Here is a 19964-nt window from a genome sequence, read left to right as displayed (position 1 = left end):
CACTTCTCTTTGCTTCTCCTTCTTCAAGGAAAAAAAACAAACAAACCAATTAAATGACATAGAAACAGAAAATGTGACCACAGAAAATCACCATACAGCCTTTCTTTTTTTTTTTTATTTTACCATACTGGGTCAGACCAATGGTCCTTCTAGCCCAGAATCCTGTCTCCAACATTGCCAATCCAGGCCATAGGAACCTGGCAAGTACCGAAAAACTAAGTATATTCCATGATACTGTTGCTAGTAATAGCAGTGGCTATTTTCTAAGTCAACTTAATTAATAGCAGGTAATGGACTTCTTCTCCAAGAACTTGTTCAATCCTTTTTTAAATCCAGCTACACTAACTGTACTAACCACATCCCCTGGCAACTCATTCCAGAGTTTAATTGCACCCCTTCGTGCAACCCTTGTGCTTCTAAAAAAAAAAAAATCTTTTATATTTGTCTGTTATTTAACCTTTATTCCAATTCTTTACCTTTCCTTTTCGCTTGTTAACAATTTTAATTAGAAATGTTCATTGTATTAGACTATGGAAATTTATTTCCTGCTATTCTGTTTAATGTAAACCGGTATGATTTACATTGGATGTAAGAATGTCGGTATATAAAAATTAAAAATAAATAAATAAATAAATAATTGTGCGTTGAGTGAAAAACAACTTTCTCCGATTAGTTTTAAATGTGCCACATGCTAACTTCATGAAGTGCCCCCTAGTCCTTCTATTATCCGAAAAAGTAAATAACCGATTCACATTTACCTGTTGTAGACCTCTCATGATTTTAAACACCTCTATCATATCCCCCCACAGCCGGCTCGACTTATTTGTTAAGCACTAAATGATAATTCTGAGTCACACAGCAAAATATACTGCATTGATCATGTAGCCAACAAGAGAACATGTAGCCAACAAGAGAAGTAAATTTTATATCCAAAGATGAAATATTTCCTCAAGGATGAATATTCATTAGTATGACAGATGTCAGATTGATAAAACGGACTTTTCCATAATGTCTTTGTAATGCAACTTGTAATTTACTTCTATATTTTGGCAATATTTTCCTCATTAAGTTAGTCCAATAAAAGATGACCTCTACAATTTGTTTGTTGACCTTTATTTCCCTTTGATGAAAAAGCTAAAAATAGAATAGAAAAGAATGTAATCTCAGTATAATACTTACATTTGTCTCTGTCAGATGGTGGGTATTAACCACTCCTTAGCTTCCAATAGCAAGATTCTGTGAATAAGAATGCACTACGCTGTTTCATTAAGAGTGAATTAGGTAGCTGATGGCTGATTGACTTTTATCTTGTCTTCGGTTTCAGGGAAGCAGACTGAATAGATAGATCCAGCTCACAATGAGTCATTTACTAGCTTAAACTTAGCTCACACCTTTTCATTGGTAGCTCAAGGCAAGTTACATTCAGGTACAGTAAGTATTTCCGTTCTGCAAAGGGCTTACAACATAAGTTTCGGAGGCAATGGAGAGTGAAGTAACTTGCCCAAGGTCACAAGGAGTCGGATTTGAACCTTGCCTTCCCTGGTTCTTAGCCTGCTGCTCTAATCACTAAGTTATTCCCATCACTTTATGCTGGGTGAGTGCATATATTTAATGGAGTTGCAGATACCCAGGGGAGAAATATTACTCAAACATAATCCCAGAAGTTCTGACTTCTGGGATTTCTCTTGTTTAAATTGTATAAACCATAGGTTGTGGTTATTAAATGTGGCAGTGAGTGGATTAGTCTCATTAATGACACACAAAGGGGTAGATCTTAAAAAAGTATGCGCGCGCGTACTTTTGTTCGCGCAACCGGCACGAAAAAAAAGTATGCCAGATTTTATAAGATACGCACGTAGCTGTGCGTATCTTATAAAATCCGGGGTCAGCACGCGCAAGGCTGCGCAAAATCGTCAGCCTGCACGCGCCGAGCCACGCAGCCTGCCTCCGTTCCCTCCGAGGCCACTCCGATTTTGGAGCGGCCTCGGAGGGAACTTTTCTTCTGCGTCCCCCCACCTTCTCCTCCCTTCCCCTATCTAACCCACCCCCCAGCCCTACTTAAAACCCCCCACCTTTGTTGTGCAAGTTACGCCTGTTTGAAGCCGCAGTGCCAGGGGGCTCAGGACCGCAGTGCCGGGGGACTCAGGACCGCCCTCACGGACTGCCTCTAAACCGTCGCCATGCTCCTGGACCCCGGCCACGCCCCTGGACATGCCCCCGGACTGCCGATATGCCCCCAGACATGCCCCCCTCCCGCCCCTTTTACGAAGCCCCGGGACTTACGCGCGTCCCGGGGCTATGCGCGCACCGGCAGCCTATGCAAAATAGGCACGCCGGCGCACGAGTGCCATGCGCACGTAAATCCAGCAGGATTTATGTGTGCAGGGCTTTTAAAATCTACCCCAAAATGCTTTCAGCCATATTTTAGGAGACATACACAGGATTGACATCACATTCAATGTCAAGGTGCTGCCTTAGCAAAATGGAAAAATCTTGCAAACATTGCTTTCTTCATAGCACACTGAGTTCCATATTAAAATAACCTGTTGAGTGAGTATGATAGCTGAGCAAATTTATCAAGTCATCTTTATTCAGATATTCAGCAGCAATTAGGATAAATGATCCTCTGAGTATCCAATGTAAAGTTAACCATACAAAGTTGCTTTTCCAACTTTAGGCATGCTGTTTGGCTGGTCAGAGATAACTGGGCAACTTTGGATAGCCAATACATCAGTGCTGACTGGCTAAATCTTGATATAGTTCCATTGGCTACCAACAGGCTAAGGGCATAGTTCAAACAATGATATGTAAGGCACAACAGAATAATGGTCTACAGCACTTAACAGATATCCTGGCCCCTTATATATCTGTCCGGACTTTATGGTCTTCCAACCAAGAGAAACTGAAAGTTCCTCTGGTAAAAGAATGCCAGCTGCAAAATGACTTGACGCAGGGTGTTTGCATGTACTGGTTCTGTTCTCTGGAAACGTTTACCATTGGCCTTCAGGCTAGAATATGATATGAAGAAATTCAGTAAAAGTCTGAAAATGATATTTTTAAATGAGGCCTATTCAGGGATTACAAATTGTTGGGAAGTTTAAGAATAGATGGATGATTGCTTTGGAACTCTGGATGCTTTTACCCTTTTTATTTAGTAAATGAATTAAAGTTTACAATTGTTTAAATGTGTAACTGATGATTAAAACACATGATTGATATTCACAATGTATAATTTAATTGAGTAAGGTGGAATATACTTTTTTAAAATAAATACATTAATTAATAAAGTGACTTTACTGGAAATAATCCCAGTGCCACCTTATTTTATCTGGTTATATGTTATGCTGGCAACATTTTGCCTGGTCAATGATGATGGCAGTGGTAGTGGGTAGGGGGCGAGAAATTGAAACAGCAAGTTTTGTCTGGGTAACTCCCAAACAGGTCGATCCAGTAAAGTTCAGTTGAAGATTTCTCGTCTGTAACGAGCTCGCTGCGCACAATTCGGACGCGTAAGGCAAACCAGCGATACAGTCTCCAGTTTTGCGCGTCCGTAGCGCTTCTTAAAACAGATGCATAACCCTTCCCGCACCCGGCATGTAAATGAACGAATTAGCTGTATAATGAAGGAATTAGCTATTCCCCTCTGATACCGTAACGGGCACTCAGGTTCTCTCATTAGTAACGCACTGTTTTGCCGCGGCCGTAACATATTAGTTTACCGCCTCCCCCTAGTAGGAGTTAGGACTGTGAGTCTAGTAACAAATCCATCGACACCGCTTAAGATACTCAAAACAATAAAAAAAAAAAAGCGATACAGAGATGATCGAGAAAATGTAATGCTGTGGGACACATAAAACCTGTCAGAAGAAAAAATAAAAATTTTTAAATACCTGTCGGAGGGCCGCGTGGTTCCAGGCGGCTGGCGGCGGCGGGAGCTGGGTGGTCGCGTGTTAAATCTAGGCCGCGGGCGGGTGGGCGCCTGTTCCAGGCAGCGGCGGCGGGGGGACACGCGTTAGTTCGAGATGGCCGGCGGGCGGCGGGTGGTCGCGTGTTAAATCTAGGCCGGGTCCGCACAGGCACGCATTCATTCACTGCCGGTGGGGGCTGCCAGAGGCAGCCCCCACCGGCAGTGAATGAATGCGTGCCTGTGCGACCCCTGCGATTCGGCGCTCACGGCGTGACATCACGGCATGTGACTGCCTTGAGTGCTGAATCGCAGGGGTCGCACAGGCGCACATTCATTCATTCACTGCCGGTGGGGGCTGCCGGAGAGGCAGCCCCCACCGGCAGTGAATGAATTCATTCATCCAGGCGGAGGAGCCGGCTGCTTTCGCCACCGGCTCCTCCGCCTGGATGAATGAATGCGCGCCTGTGCGGACCCGGCCTAGATTTAACACGTGACCACCCGCCGGCCGTCTCGAACTAACGCGTGTCCCCCCGCTGCCGCTGCCTGGAACAGGCGCCCACCCGCCCGCAGCCTAGATTTAACACGCGACCACCCGGCTCCCGCCGCCGCCAGCCGCCTGTACCCACGCGGCCGTCTGAAACTAACGCGCGTCCACCCGCCCCCCCCCCCCGCCGCCCGGAACAGGCGCCCACCCGCCCGCGGCCTAGATTTAACACTCGACCACCGGCCCCCCCGGATCCCGCCGGCCGCCTGGACCCACGCGGCCCTCCAACAGGTATTTAAAAATTTTGATTTTTACACTTCCTGGTACCTGTCATTTCAAATGTCATTTGAAATGACAGGTACCAGCGCACCCAGGTTAATGTATAGGCGCTGTATTAAGCGCCTATAAAGTAAAATGGGTTACGCGGGCATAACCCTTCCCTACCGCTTTAAAGCCGCGGCATGCATTTGCATGTGATTAGAGGAGAGTATCGGGGAGTTAGTGAAGAGAACTGTGCGTGCGGGGAGGAAGGGTGCGCCTGACACTACCTGACACTACCGCACTGTTTCTACCGCGGCCTTACTGGATCGACCTGCTAGTTAGCTGGACAAACCTTTTGAAACTTGATCTCACTGTAGTTTTGCTTCTTGAAGATCACTACAGTCCTGAATAACTGGGAATATAGGATCTAATGGACAAGTAGACAGTTTTGATCCTTGGGAGGATCTTCTCTATCTTTTTGGAGGAGATTGACCTGAACTAACGACACTAGGACTTGAATTGGTCGGGTAGAAGTTGTAAGAAGTGAATTTAGGATATTCCTGTTGTATGAAAATGCAGTAAAAAATGGAGTGTATAGTTTGAATATTTTCCATGAATAATTCAGCAAAGTTATTAGCTGAAGAGACAAAGGTTATGTAGTGTTAGGTACTGGAGAGCTTGTCTTACAAGATTCTGAATGATTCTTTGCTAGGTCAAGTTGTCTGTAAACAGTATTTTTTTGCCATTTGAATGGATATCTTGTATTTCTTTGCATGTTCTTTGCACCATTTTTGTTTGAGTTGATAAAAAACTTTTTGAGGAGTAGAAGACTGCTGTGGAAACAGGAGGAGTCGCTGGGTGCTCTGGTTGGGTTGGATTTGAAGGATGTCAGGGAAACTTAAAAACTCAGAATATATGGAGCCACAGACACTAAAAGGACAAAAGATTACAATTGTACCATGAAGAATAAATCAAATGAGAGAATGCAAGAATCTCAAACAACCCACAGACTAAGATGTAAGCTATCATATTATTTGTAATTACCCATTCTCCTGGCTGATGTAAGAGCTTAATTCCATATGGCACTGAAACCATCATTAGATAGAAGGAAACTAATAGCTACTTACATATACCAACATTGTAACCAATAGTTTTGTTTTTGTTTGTTTGCTGAATGTATAACTATGATTGTCACTTTGTAAACCTTTGTGCTCGATATATGGAATGAGGGTATATAAAATGTCTAAATAAATATAATAAATATTGACAGTGGCAAAGTTATCATTCCATTGTTGGACAAAGGCATTCTGGTTTTATTGATAGATTAAAGAGCTTACCTATGCTGTTGCTATTCATAAGAGTCATGTTCCTTGATGGGAGGTTTAATTTCAGGGATGTGTGTTTATTTTTCTGAGAAGGGAAATGTATCCTGTACTAAGCAGTAGTCAGACCAAGAAGTAAAACCTACCCTTACTACATTAGAGTCTACATTAAAGTTGGAGGAGTGGAATATCACGTTAAAGGTGTATCCTCCCCTGGTACATTGGAACTTTAATGAGCTGAGTAAGACCAAGATCCTTCATAATATGTTGCAAGCTAAAAGGCATTTCCTTTAACAGAGTCTTCTGCATAGAAGTCTCCTTGTATATTATGAATAGTGGTGGCAAGGTTGCCTAGGGGTTCAAAGAGTTTAAGGGAGCATTCAGGATGATTATCTGGAGGGTGTCATGGTTTCACCTGTCATGCAACCTCTCCGTATCCTAATATGGTCTGCTATGACCCCTCTTTGCCTGCAGAAGCCCACAGTGAGCCTTATCACCAGAAATACTAATCTCCTCCACACTGCTCTTGCCATTCCTTTGAACCTTTGTCTCTTCAATGAGTCACCCCTGGCTCTCTGACCTGGCCATTCAAGCCTTGTACTTTGCCTGTACCCTCCGGGCCTCTGCTCTTTGTTTGGTATCTTGCCTTTTTTGCCTGCTCTGTCTTGTACCCTGCCTTTTGGCCTACCAGGCCTTCATGAAGCCTAGCAGCCTACTGACATCAAGTCTTGTTGCTTTGGACTTCAGTGTTCTTTCTTTTGTGTTGTTCTATATGCTCCTACTCTGCTCTGTCTTGTCCAGTCCTGTCCTTGTCTGTCTGGTCTTGCCCTGCCCTGCCCTGTTCCCAATACTAAAGCTTGCCTCATCCAGCCTGTAGCAAGCCTTACCTCATGCAGTCTGTCCAAACCTTGCCTCATCCAAGTCTTGCTTTAGCCTGCCCTGCCTTGTCAAGCTAAACTAACCTTCATATACTGCCACCACAGAGGCCTACTGGCCCCCCAGAACCCATGGACTCAACCTTCGGAGAAGGGGGCTGGCTAAGCAGAAGACAAGCCATAGTCCTATCCAGGACTGGGCAATGTACCTCGAGCAGAGAGGGCAGCAGATTAAAGCAAGTCTATGTCTCTCTTCTCCTTAGAATTTTAGGACAAGTTAGTTGTATTTGCCTGCTTGTTTGTTACCAATCAGGTAAAGAGCCAGGGATTTGTGGAGGACAATAGATACTTCCCCACAATGGCTCATGGCAAGGCAGTGTGGTGAACAGATCTGCATGAGAGGTGACTGGGTCATCTTCTCCTATCCTGGTATCCATGAAGCACAGAATGCACTTTGAATTCCTTGATCAGATCCAAGATCAGATAATGTTTACTGTTGGTGAATCGTACATTGAGTAGGCCACGTAGTAGGTGAAGGGAATGCATTTGCTTGTAGTGGACAGAATTAATGGGCTACAAAGTGATCAGGATGAGGCATCTGGAGTGCGGTTTGTTTTATGGGATTTCTTTCCCTTCAGATCGCCTCTATAGATAGGGTGGCTTGATAGAAACACATTTTGGTGTAACATTAAGAGGGTAAGCATTAAGAAGTATGGGATTTAATGAAAGACCAAGGTATGAGTGGAAGGCAAGTTATCAAGGGAGCAAGTGGTTGAGGAGGAGACTCCACTAAAAGAAACAATAGTGTGGGAATGTCATAGATAGCAGTGATGGAGCTGCCCATCTGTTTCTGTAAAGAGCTGGGCACAGGGCATCATCAGGGAGTTGTGTTTAGGTGTCTCATATGCAGGTAAATATTCAAAGAAATTATACATGTAAATGTAACATACAATTGTATCAATTTTGATAAACCATTTACCTACATCACATACACTTAACGCAGGTACAATCTATTGAAAATCCAACGGCATATATTGTAGCTCACCTTCATGGGTAATGTGCATGTATACATCTAAAACCAAGTTTTAAGCCTGTAAATGATTTAGAAAATCATGCCCAAAATGAACATTTAAATGTTTTTCCTCCGGTTGAATGTTATATTACATTCAAAACACTTCAATGGCTCCCCTTTGGTTAGTGTTACCTTCCAGTTGGGCCTTATTGGTGTTTGTTGTGCATAAAGGAATGCACAAAGGGGCAATCCTTTGCTGTGTTTTTTTGGCATCAAGGCTGCCAGTGGGTGGGGTCTTCTTCCGGTGGGCCCTTTAAAGAGCTTTTCTAGCTGCCCTGGATGATATTTCTGAGGGGAGAGAGTTCTGCCACCCATTCCCAGATCCCAGATCATTAAGGGTAAGGGGAACTCTACAGTCAAGCTGATGGGAGGGGATCCTTCCAAGTAGAGGGTGCATTGGCTCCACTCACTCTTCTCCCAGTCTGTTCTGGTGAATGTTGGGTCATTTGGCCTCCAGCAGACTCTTTAAAGAGCTTTTCTAGCTGCCCTGGATGATGTTTCTGAGGGGAGGGAGTTCTGCCACCCATTCCCAGATCCCAGCAGCATTAAGGGTAAGGGGAACCCTGCAGTCAAGCTGATGGGAGGGGATCCCTACAAGTAGAGGGTGCATAGGCTCCACTCACTCTTCTCCCAGTCTGTTCTGGTGAATGTTGGGTCATTTCGCCTCCAGCAGAATGGAGATCATTTCGCCTCCAGCAGACTACCCTCCTCCCTGGGAGGGAGGAGGGGAGTCAGGTTCTGCCAACCAGTCCCAGATCTCAGCAGCTCAAAAATTAAGAGGAATATTTCAGGCAAGCTGATGTTTTAAAACTATACTTCACCTGCAAAATACTAAGGAACATTTGAACATTTGTTTTTCTACCATCAAACCTTGTTTACATCGTAATAAACTTTTCTTAAACATGTCTAGAACTGAATTTCGTACTGTTCACAGTCCTTATACCACTCTATCAGAAATTACCATTTAGATCAGTGGTCCCCAAACCTGTCCTGGAGGGCCACCAGCCAGTCAGGTTTTTGGGATATCCTCAATGAATATGCATGAGAGAAAATTTGCATGCACTGCCTCCATAACATGTACATTTATCTCATGCATATTCATTGAGGATATCCCAAAAACCTGACTGGCTGGTGGCCCTCCAGGACAGGTTTGGGGACCCCTGATTTAGATAATATGTCTTTCCCAACTAAGAATCTTGTCAAATATCTTAGAGTTTTGTTACTCTACTTTAACAACAGATTTAATATGCGAGTGAAAAGATAAACAGGGATTCTACAAGCTACACGTTGTAATTGGCCTTAAAAAGTTACTCCATTCCTCTGAATTTCACACTGTGGTAAAGCAACTATCTTCCCAATCATTGACTAATGTAATAATCTCCTATTGGGCTTTCCGTACTCCATGTTGCAACCATTACATCTGCTTATAAACTCTGCCATCCGTGTAATTGCTGGCTTAAGGCATTATGATCATATTACGCTTCTTTTGATTGTTTTACATTTGTTCTCAATCAATGAACGGATTAAGTACAAAGCTTGTTTGACAATTTTAAACTCATCAACAGCCACTCCTGTCCTTGGTCTAATGCCATACTAAAAATATATCAGCCATCCGGAAGTTTGCGTTCTTCACAAAGAGGCTTTTTAGATATTCCATCACCCAAAGTTGCACAACTTCATATTACTAGAGAATGCACCATTTTAGTTGCAGGCCCAGCTCTCTGGAACTCCCTATCCATTGAGCTGTGATTATACGAGTCCTTGAAAACATTCAGAGGCCTTTTATAAACTTTTCTTTTTAAGTCATCAACCAGTTTATTTTTACCATATATATATTTTTATTTCTGTTTCTGTTTTGAATTATTAATGCAGACATTATTTTATTGTTACTTTTATTGTTTGCTTTTTTATATATTTCTTTGTACATCGCTTAGACCTGTTGCAGTGTTAAGTGATTAAGAAATTTTAATAAATACAAAATGTAAATGTAAATGTAAATGTCCAAGGTGAGGAGATGCTGGTTCCACTCACTTTTGCCCCCAGCCTGTCCTTGGAGCGACTAAAGTATTCTCTAGTGACTATAAACTTTCAAAACTAGATAAGTCACTTTACATTTGAAAATGAAGGGTCCTTTGTGGCCTTGACAGCTGATCTATAACACTGTCTTTGGATAACCCTGATATACAGAAACTTCTTTTGATAACCCTTCACATCTGAAAAAGGGATCTATGAGGCCTTCAAAAAATTGTCTTGGTCAAGCATAAATTATCACAACCCACAAAGATTTTTTCAGGACCATTACAGTTACTAAAACAGTGCACTACAACCTGTCTATTGGTAGAATTTAGGAGTTTGTTACTTTTATTGAATTTGTCAGAATTGGAGCCTTCTAACAGTGATTGTGATCATTTATGCATAACAATTTTTCCAAACTTATTTTAAAATTAAACTGTATAAGTAATATAGTCAATTTTTCTTGCTGTGAATTTCAAGAGAACTGCTGCTTCTGGTCTTTATTGGGAGAGCTTCAATCTTGACTTCTTTCAATGACCAATTCTCCTTCTGCATCTTCTTTTGAAGGTGTAGATGAAAAACTTAAAAGATAATTAATCAGTCTTGCCTCTTTCCCTCATAATCTCTCCTCCTCCTCCTCCTCCTCCTCTAACATCTTCCACCACTCCTATCCCAGGTCCACATTTGCACCCCAATGTCTTATTCTTAATTGCACTCAAGATGTAGAATCACAGATGCTTATGATACAGGTTTAGGCATTGGAATAGAGTCCATAATGAACTACTAAGTATGAGCATTAGCAAGGCAAACCTAACAGGTGAATTTTCAAAGGAGTTATGCATGTAAATGTAATATATTATCGTAGCAATTTTCAAAAGCCATTTACCCACATTAAGGGGCAGATTTTAAAAGCCCTGCATGCATAAGTCCAGCCAGATTTATGCGCGCAGGGGACTTGCGCGCTGGCACGCCTATGTTGCATAGGCCGCTGGCACGCGCAAAGCCCCGGGATGCGCGAAAGTCCCAGGGCTTTGCTTGGGGGGCATGTCGGGGGAGTGTCAGGGGCCGTGCGGCATTCAAGGGCATTCTGAGGGCATGGCCATGGGCGTGGTGCCGGCACAGGGGTGTTCCGTGGGCGTGGCCAAGGCCTCCGAACCAGCCCCTGGGCCGGGGAATGGTGCACCGGCCGCCTGCCAGCGCACGCAATTTACGCCTGCCTTGGGCAGGCGTAAGTTTCTGAACAAAGGTAGGGGGGGAGGATTTAGTTAGGGCTGGGGGGTGGGTTAGGTAGGGGAAGGGAGGGGAAGGTGGGGGGTGTCAGAGAAATGTTCCCTCCGAGGCCACTCCGATTTCGGTATGGCCTCGGAGGGAACGGAGGCAGGCTGCTCAGCTCAGCACGCGCAGGTTGCACAATTGTGCAACCTGCGCGCGCCGACTCTGGATTTTATAACATGCACGTGGCAGCGTGCGCATGTTATAAAATTGGGCGTACATTTGTTTGCGCCGGGTTGCGCGAACAAATCTACGCCCGGGCATAACTTTAAAAATCTACCCCTAAGTGTATTTAACACTGTTAAAACCTATTGACAAGCTACAATCTTTGGCTATATATCCCTTCCTGTTTATTATGAATATTAGGATAAAAGTAGCTCTCCTTGGCCTTGAATTGGCAGTTTGCTAATGCCTAGGGATTGGACACTCTTCTTCTGAGTCACATATGGCTCTGTAACCTAAAGCTGAATAACCCAGTAAAGGTCTGCAGCAGGTCTGACGCCATGACCTTCAACTCTTCCCCTGAGGTGTTATTATCTAAAAGCTTTCTCCAAAGCAGCATAGAGACATCGGTAATTTACAAAGGCCATGACTGTGTTATAAAGCTTTCTTCAATAAAAAGTAGAAACATCTGAGTCAGGAATACCAGATCAGGCCTGGACTGACTGGATAATAAGTCAACTGTGTCTGTATAGTCTCATCCATCCTAATTCTCCCTGTTTTTGTTTTCAATTTCATAGCTACTTTCTCGTTTTTTTCCTTCCAGAGTTTTCAGAGTTAGAATACTGGTTTTCAGATCAACTCTAATCTTAAGGGTTGAATCATTATAAGAAACAGCCTTAAAATAAACCTCATAAAAATAATTGAGAGGTTTGAAAGGACGAGTAGTAGATATGGAAGAGGGGGAGGGGGAGGGCTAGTGTTGCTTTATGCAATGGGGATTTATATACTCATGTAGCCAAAGTGGTAAAAAAAAACTATCATAGAAAAAAATGGTTCAATAAGGGCAGACTGAATGGAACAGCTGGTCTTTATCTACCATCATTTGCTTTGGTACTATTTTACTATGACTCTAATCCAGGGTAGCATACACCAGGCAATATACAACATGAATGGAGGTAGCCAACCGGAAGAACGGGGATTCAAAACAAGGAAGCTAAATTTTCAAAACTGAAAAGGCAGATTGGATGTCTATGAGACACATTTACTAACCTTTTCCTTCCCCATAAACGCAGAAAAAAAAGCCTTAGTAAATTAGGTCCAAAAATTGCAGATATGGCCAGACCGAACTTCCAATCAAAAGTAAGTTAAAAAAAAAAAAACATGCAAAACTCTGTAAGTGGGTTTCCTGGCAAATGTCTGAAATAATGCAACTTTTCTTTGAGAATTTAATTTCTTGCAGCTTCAGGAGGTGAAAGAATAGCAAAGGAAACATGACAAATGCAAGCACTTCTGCCTGAACGTGCCCAAATTTAAGAAACAACTCCAATTCTCAAGGTGCTTCTTGCAAGAACTTTTGCCTTGGCTTGTTTTATTTTTCGGTGAAAAATATTTCCCTTATCCTCTTTCAACTGTAATAGCCGCACAGCAATGAAATCTATGTACAGAAAGTCCTCACAGACTTTAGCCTGAATTTTCAAAGCAGACTGCTCTTAAAATTACTGGCCGAGTGCAGAAACAGGGCTAACATGCAGGTGTTAATTGTGTGCATGTAGACGTCTACCTTAGAAACTCAAAATGCCTCTTCGTATTGCATTGACGCCCACATTTTCAAAGTGCCGTGCGCACTAAAACAGGGAGATACGCGCGTAGAAGGGTCGTGCGCGCGCTGGAGCACATTTTAAAAATGGCCCAGCAATGTGCGTATCCCCCACTATGCGCAGAAGTGCTGGCCTGTCTCAAATGGGTGGGGAGGGGCGAGGAGGGGCGGGGAGGGGGGCCGGCCAGGACAGCGGCCCCTAGGGCCTGTCCCGGGGAAGCGCGAGCTGGCAGCTGGCTGGCATGTGGGAACTTACTTCTGCTCCGCCATCCAAATTTGCAAAGCACTGCACGCGCTACAACTGGTGGATACCTACGTGGCCAGAATGTGCATGCGCAGAGTGCATTTTAAAAATGGCCCAACCACGTGCATATCCTTCGGTATGCGCAGATGTGCTGGACTGTCTCAAAGAAGCAGGCCAGGGACGGGGTATGGGTGGGGCAGGGGCAGGGGCCATTAGGCCCTGTCCCAGGGAAGCGCATGCTGGTAGCCGGCTGGCGTGCGTAACTTACTTCTGCTCCTTAATTGGAGTGGACTGGGAGGGAACTAGAAAACCCTACTCCTGTCACCGCACATTGTTTTGTAAAATCCCCCCCCCCCCCCCCGAATTGTGCATGGAAGAGGCCACTTGCCCGCACATGCACGTGCGGACATTAAAATCCGGCATGCATGTGTGTGCGGAAATCGTATTTTATAGCATATTATAAAATAGCTGCGTCCGTGTGCGTGTGCGGGGAACCACGGCCACGTGGACGCATGCACTCGGGTTTTAAAATTGACCCCTATATGTACATGGGGTATTGCCTCTGCACAATTCCCTGGGCAATTTTCAAAAGGTCATTTACATGCATAAAACCAGATTTCATGTGCATAAATAGGTTTGAAAATCATCCCCTTAAAACCTAGAGCAAAAGATTCACTATCTCAAAACTGTGCAAGCACACCAAGTTGAAGGACTTTTGGACTTTGCTCCAGTTTTCCCTTTGCTCGCTGTTTCCGAAATCTTGCCTTAAGACACCACAACATTCCTCTTGAAAATAACAGCATTATTCAGTGCTTTCCTCAGAGCTCCCTTGACTTCATTGTTCCTCAGTGTGTAGATGAAGGGGTTTAAGAGAGGGGTAAGAACAGCATAGAACAAAGACACCACTTTATCCAAGTAAAAAGAATCCCTGGAAGTTGGCCTCACATACATAAACATGACTGTTCCATAGTAGATAACAACCACAATGAGATGGGATCCACAGGTGGAGAAGGCCTTCTTGCGCCCCGAAGTGGAAGGGATTTTTAATATGGTGGATATGATATTGGAGTAAGAAACAAGAGTGAAAATAAAGCAGCTAAATATTACAATAGGAACCAGACTAAAAAAGTAATTTTTAATCAAGGACGTGTCAGTGCAGGAGAGTTTTAGGAGGGGTGATACATCACAAAAGAAATGATTAATTTCATTTGGACCACAAAATATTAAAGTACTGAGGTAAATTATTGGTAACAAAGAACTTAGGAAGCTGACAACCCAAGAGCCAGTAGCTAGGAAGCCACAAAGCCGTTGGCTCATGATGGTGGTGTAACGCAGAGGATTACATATGGCTACATATCGATCATAGGCCATCACTGCCAGAAGATAATTTTCTATTCCTCCCATTACAAAAAAGAAATAGCACTGGGCTATACAGCCAGGAACAGAGATTGATTTGAGACTTACTAGAAAATTCTGCAGCATTTTAGGGACTGTGGATGAAACGTACCAGATTTCCATGATAGAGAAATTAGCCAGGAAGAAGTACATTGGGGTGTGAAGCTGACGGTTTTTCTTCACAAGTGTGATTATAACCATGTTCCCTCCCACGGTTAGGAGATAGAGAAGCAAAAATATCACAAAAAGAAGGCACTCTACTTTTTGGCCAATAGGAAATCCAAGGAGAATGAATTCGGTCACCAAAGTCCAATTGTCCTTTCTCATCTCTTCTCTTTGTTTCTCCTTACTCAAGCAAAATAAAAACACTGATTAAATGACAAGTCTTTGACATATTTATTGATGCATTTATCAAATAAATAAGTATTTTTATCTTTCTCTTGATGTATTAATGGGACAGCATGATAATTACTGACTTTATACATTGAAAGAAATCACTTGAACTTAAAATTTCTAAAGGCTTGGGACAAATTTTCAAAGAGGTCTAGCCACCTAGGTCAAAGTCTCTGAAAACTGTGCAGAGCCACTAAATTTAGCCATCTGGGTATCACTAGATGGATAAATTTAGCTAGCCAAATTCTTGTTTTCAGCACCAGCCACCAAATTTGACTAGAGATAGTTTCTCAAATTCTGGCGACCATTCTCAATTTATGTGAACCATTGCCTTCCAACCTTACTACAATCTCGTAAAACAATGCCTGCTATGAATTCCTTCCCTCCTTTCCTGCTATCTGAAAACAAATAGAGTGAAGGTTAGTGATCCCCCCCCCCCACACACACACACACCCACACACACACACATCTCTTCCTCATGTCCTAAAGTATCCTAAAATGGCTTGGACTATGCAGGATTTGTTGTGATTACCTCTTTGGTATATTGATCCTTGAAGACATATTTTAATAGAGATGAATGCATTTCAAACATTTGTTTTTGGATTCTTCACAATTTTATCCATTTTATTCACAAATTACCCTGAAGCAAGCATTCTACCAAATTACACCCATATTGATATATATATATTTTTTTAATATTATTTTAGAGCTGGTTCTTTGTTAAGTATTTATCCTTCCAAATAATACTGAAACAAGGGGACATTCCATGAAACAACCAGCAGATTTAAAACAAATGATAGAAAGTACTTTCTTGTTCGGCACACAACCAAGCCATCAAAGCTGGTGCCAAAGGATATGGTTAAGGTGGCAAACATAGCGGAATGTATAAAAGGTTTGGAGACGTTCCTGGAGAACAAGTCCATAACACGTTATAAGCCAGGTAGTCTAAAGAAAGCTTTTGCTATCCCTGGAACAGGAACTAAATATGGGATTTGCCAGGTACTTGCAAACTGGATTGGCCACTGTTGGAGATAGGATGCTGGGCTCGATGGACCTTGGTCTGACGCAAACATGGCATTTCTTAAGTTTTTATGCAACACAGCCTGCAATTTACTTCTGTATTTGGGCCACATCGCCCACACTAAGTCTGCCCAATAAAAGGTTCTCAACTGCAACTTATTTTTTTCTTACCTTTATTACTTGTAAGATGACAAAGAATATAAAAGAATGGAGTTAAAAATGTTAACCTCACCAAATTACTTACATTATTTCAGTCTCTGCCGGATTGTATTAACTACTCCTTAACTTCAGTCTGTAAAATTCTGTGAAGATTTGTAGACAAGGCAACACATTTTTGATAGGGAATGAGGTAGATGAAAAACTTGAAAGGATCCCCTATTGTCACTTATCTCCCGCATTTATTTTGAGGGAAATCGATATAATATCTCCAGCTCACTTAATTATTTCTGCTGGGATAGTTAATATATTCAGTACCATAGCTGCAGATAACCAAGGGGAAATGCTACATAAACCCAATCCCAGAGGGTTTCTATTTCTGTACACTTTCTTGCTTTAATTTTACAAGGCACTGGATATATCTAAATGCAGCAGTGATTGGAGCAGCCCAATTAATTGCATAGTAATTGACAGTAACCATTCAGCTTTCTCTCAGTCATATCTGAGCAGACCTGCACAGCGTATGCATCATGTTGACCATCAAGCTATTGACTTCCAGCCCGTTGTGATGAGGATTTCTGTCTTTATAGGCAGACACTATAGTCTTGCAATCTGAAGGTCTTTTCTTCTAGTACAGTCCGGGATAATTGGGACAATTCTCCTCACATCCAGTTACCTCAACGCTAAGTCAGAGAGTGAAGTGTCCCATGGCCAGTTATTTCGATAATGTAGCAGATGCATCATTGCTATCACAGCTTGTCTCTGTAATATCACCTGACAGGCATAATTTTTCCTAAGGCCTGTCACTGGAACATTGCATCCTTTCTTTTTGACTCTCAGTGTAATATACTAATAGTTTAGATTCTAAATAAAGCATTTTAAGCACAAAAGCTAAAGGCTCAGTGATTTACTCACGGAGCTGAACAAGGCCACTGCTAAAAAAACACCAAGCCTCATCTATTCAGCTGCCCCTGTCATTTATGTTCAGTGTATCAATCCCAAGGCTAACTTTCATAAACCCACAATGCAACAGAAAAATCTTTATATACTACTTATCTCCTTCCATAATCACAAAATGCCATATTATGCAGGGTATTCTAAAACTATGGGACCTATTTATTAAACATTTTTCCCATAGACACAATATGGAAAAATACCTTTAGTAAATAGGCCCCTATATGTGTTAAAATAACAGGATAATAATTGAAAACTAAAGTTATCCATTATGCTGTGAAACCATTTATCCAAAAGTTGTTGGGTCTAAGGTCACTTTGGGATATAAACCATCTGTGAATTTTACGCTACAATATTTTTTTGCCAAATGTAATCTTTATTTAGTTATTTATTTAGCCATTTTCCTTATGGTCCAAAAAGCAAGCTCAGTCCAAAATAAAAATAATGAAGCTTATGACTACTACAAAAATGAACAGGAAAGCGAATGGCGTGTGTGTGTGTGTGTGTGTGTGTGTGTTTTCAGGTGCATGTGTGTGTTTGTGGAAAATATTCTAAACTAAACTCCTTCCTAGTAGAGGTTAGAAAAAGATTCATAGGCTATGACAACAGATAAGGACCTTAAAACCCATCTAGGCTGCCCAATCTTCATCCTATTGCAATGCCATATATCTTCATGCTTTCAGCAAGCTTTCTTTAGTTCTATTACTGTTTCTGTCTCACTCTCTACCACCTCCCATGGAAGACCATTCCATGCACATATAAACCGTAAGATTAAGGTTTACTGCAATACCAGTGACTTTTGTTAATGCATATCGATGTACAAAAACTATTTTCAGTTGAATCAGGTAGATTTAAGTGTGGTTTGAATTGATCTTGACAAATTCTGTGTGATCCACTTCAGATCTGCTGATCCATAGAGCTCTAACGAGGTTTGGCATTGATCTGTCATGAACTTCCATAGATCTGCTGTTGTGTTTCCTCCCTAATCCAAATGTAATTAAAAAAAAAAAAAGTTTCAAGAATTCAATCAACCTTCCTGCAGATTTTATGTAGGTTTGTTAAAAACAATGCAAGAAAATCTCTATTGATGCCTGTGGAGGTGAAATGTTGAGTTTTCTTTATTGGCTCCCTTTAAACTATCATCAAAGCGTATGCTTGCTGGAATTATTTTGAAAGCCACAACAATGTCCGCATGGAAAGTAAAGTCTTTAATTTTTATTGTGGAAAAATATTAGAATAATAGTGCACTCATGTTCCTGCTCATGATCTTGGAAGGGAAATTAATTGTCTTTTCAGCCATCCTTCCTCCCTTCCATCCATTTATGGAACTGTGAAATGAGATCTGTAATGTATATCAGATTTGTTTCAGATTAGTGCTTAATGGATTGTCATTCTTATAAAGGTTTGGCAAACAGACACAAAATAGATTACAGACAGCACTCACATCACTATAGTACATGATACATCTTTCCTGGAAAGATGATCTCTTGGTTCTTATCTTTGCTGTCCATCTAAGGATCTCAGTTTTCTTCTGATGAGTTTTCTTAAGGTTGCTTTGACTTCTTGGTTTCTCAGGCTGTAGATCATGGGGTTCAACACAGGACTGACAATGGTGTTCAGCAGGGAGACAACTTTGTTGGAATCGAATGCGGAGCTGGCTTCTGGTCTAACATACAGAAATAAGCCTGGCGCATAGAATATAACAACACTAGTAAGGTGAGAGGCACAGGTGGATAAAGCTTTTCTTTTCCCTTTAGCTGTAGTCATTTTCAAAATGGTGACCATTATATTATAGTAGGAAACCAAGATTAAGGCAAATGAGCACACTATGACGGTAGAGGAACAAATAAGGTCAACGATGTCCGTCATATGTGTGTCAGAACAGGATAGTTTTAATATAGGTGGAGCATCGCAAAAGAAATGGTTAATCACATTGGGTCCACAAAATGATAGCCTTGATATCAAAATGATTGGTATGAATGTAGTAAGGAAACCAAGCATCCAGGAAGCAACAGCTAGCTGGATACAAACTTTGCTGTGCATTATACTAGCATAATGTAATGGGTCACATATGGCCAAATACCTATCATAAGCCATGACTGCTAAAAGAAAGCATTCCGATGCACCCAGGAAGAAAAACAGCAACAACTGGGTCATACAAGCTGTGAAGGAAATGACATTGTTCCCAGTTAAGAAGAGTGACAGCATTTTTGGAACCACGACCGAGGTGTATGTGATTTCCAATATGGAAAGGTTACTGAGGAAAAAGTACATTGGGGTGTGAAGCTGACGATCTATCCTCACCACAGACAATATAATGACATTGCCTGTGATTGTAAGGATATACAGTATTAAGAAGACAATGAAGAGTAGATTATGCAACTCCTGTAAATTCTGGAATCCAAGAATAATGAATTCTGTCACAATAGTATAATTCCTTTCCATGGCTAAACAGTATTGGTGGTCCTGAAAGAAGAAGAAAAATGTTGGAAATGCAGCATAGATTTAATAACACATTTATTTATTATTTATTTAATGTCTCTTATATACCGATGTCCGTTTGCACATCGCATCGGTTCACAGTAAAACATGAACTTTATGGGCGATTTCTTGTGGATAAACATAGTAAAACAAGTAGTTTATTCCCATATCCTTAAAGAAATCAAACTATCATGTATAAGTAATAAGTAAGTTTCACCTTCATGAGCAGGTACAATGTTTTCACTGCACTAGAAAATGCAATAGTATTGCAGGAAATGCAATGAGTGACCTGCTTCATGAGGTCCATATGAACAATTATACCGAGGTAAGAGCCAATTCCTCTGCTCTTCCAAAAT

The 19964-nt window shown here is 41.9% G+C and overlaps 2 protein-coding genes across 2 annotated transcripts; both read right to left on the bottom strand.

Annotated features, from left to right (window-relative positions):
- Window positions 1–13974: 13974 nt before the first annotated feature.
- LOC115077276 (olfactory receptor 6B1-like) lies at window positions 13975–14931 on the bottom strand. Its single transcript, XM_029579562.1, has one exon. The coding sequence runs from the start codon at window positions 14929–14931 to the stop codon at window positions 13975–13977; it is 957 nt and encodes a 318-aa protein (XP_029435422.1).
- A 3690-nt stretch (window positions 14932–18621) lies between these two features.
- On the bottom strand, window positions 18622–19572 carry LOC115077275 (olfactory receptor 6Q1-like). Its single transcript, XM_029579561.1, has one exon. The coding sequence runs from the start codon at window positions 19570–19572 to the stop codon at window positions 18622–18624; it is 951 nt and encodes a 316-aa protein (XP_029435421.1).
- Window positions 19573–19964: the final 392 nt, after the last annotated feature.

Source organism: Rhinatrema bivittatum, chromosome 16 (genome assembly GCF_901001135.1).
Source record: "Rhinatrema bivittatum chromosome 16, aRhiBiv1.1, whole genome shotgun sequence".
Lineage (NCBI taxonomy): Eukaryota > Metazoa > Chordata > Amphibia > Gymnophiona > Rhinatrematidae > Rhinatrema > Rhinatrema bivittatum.
This window is presented reverse-complemented; position numbering and strand designations above follow the sequence as displayed.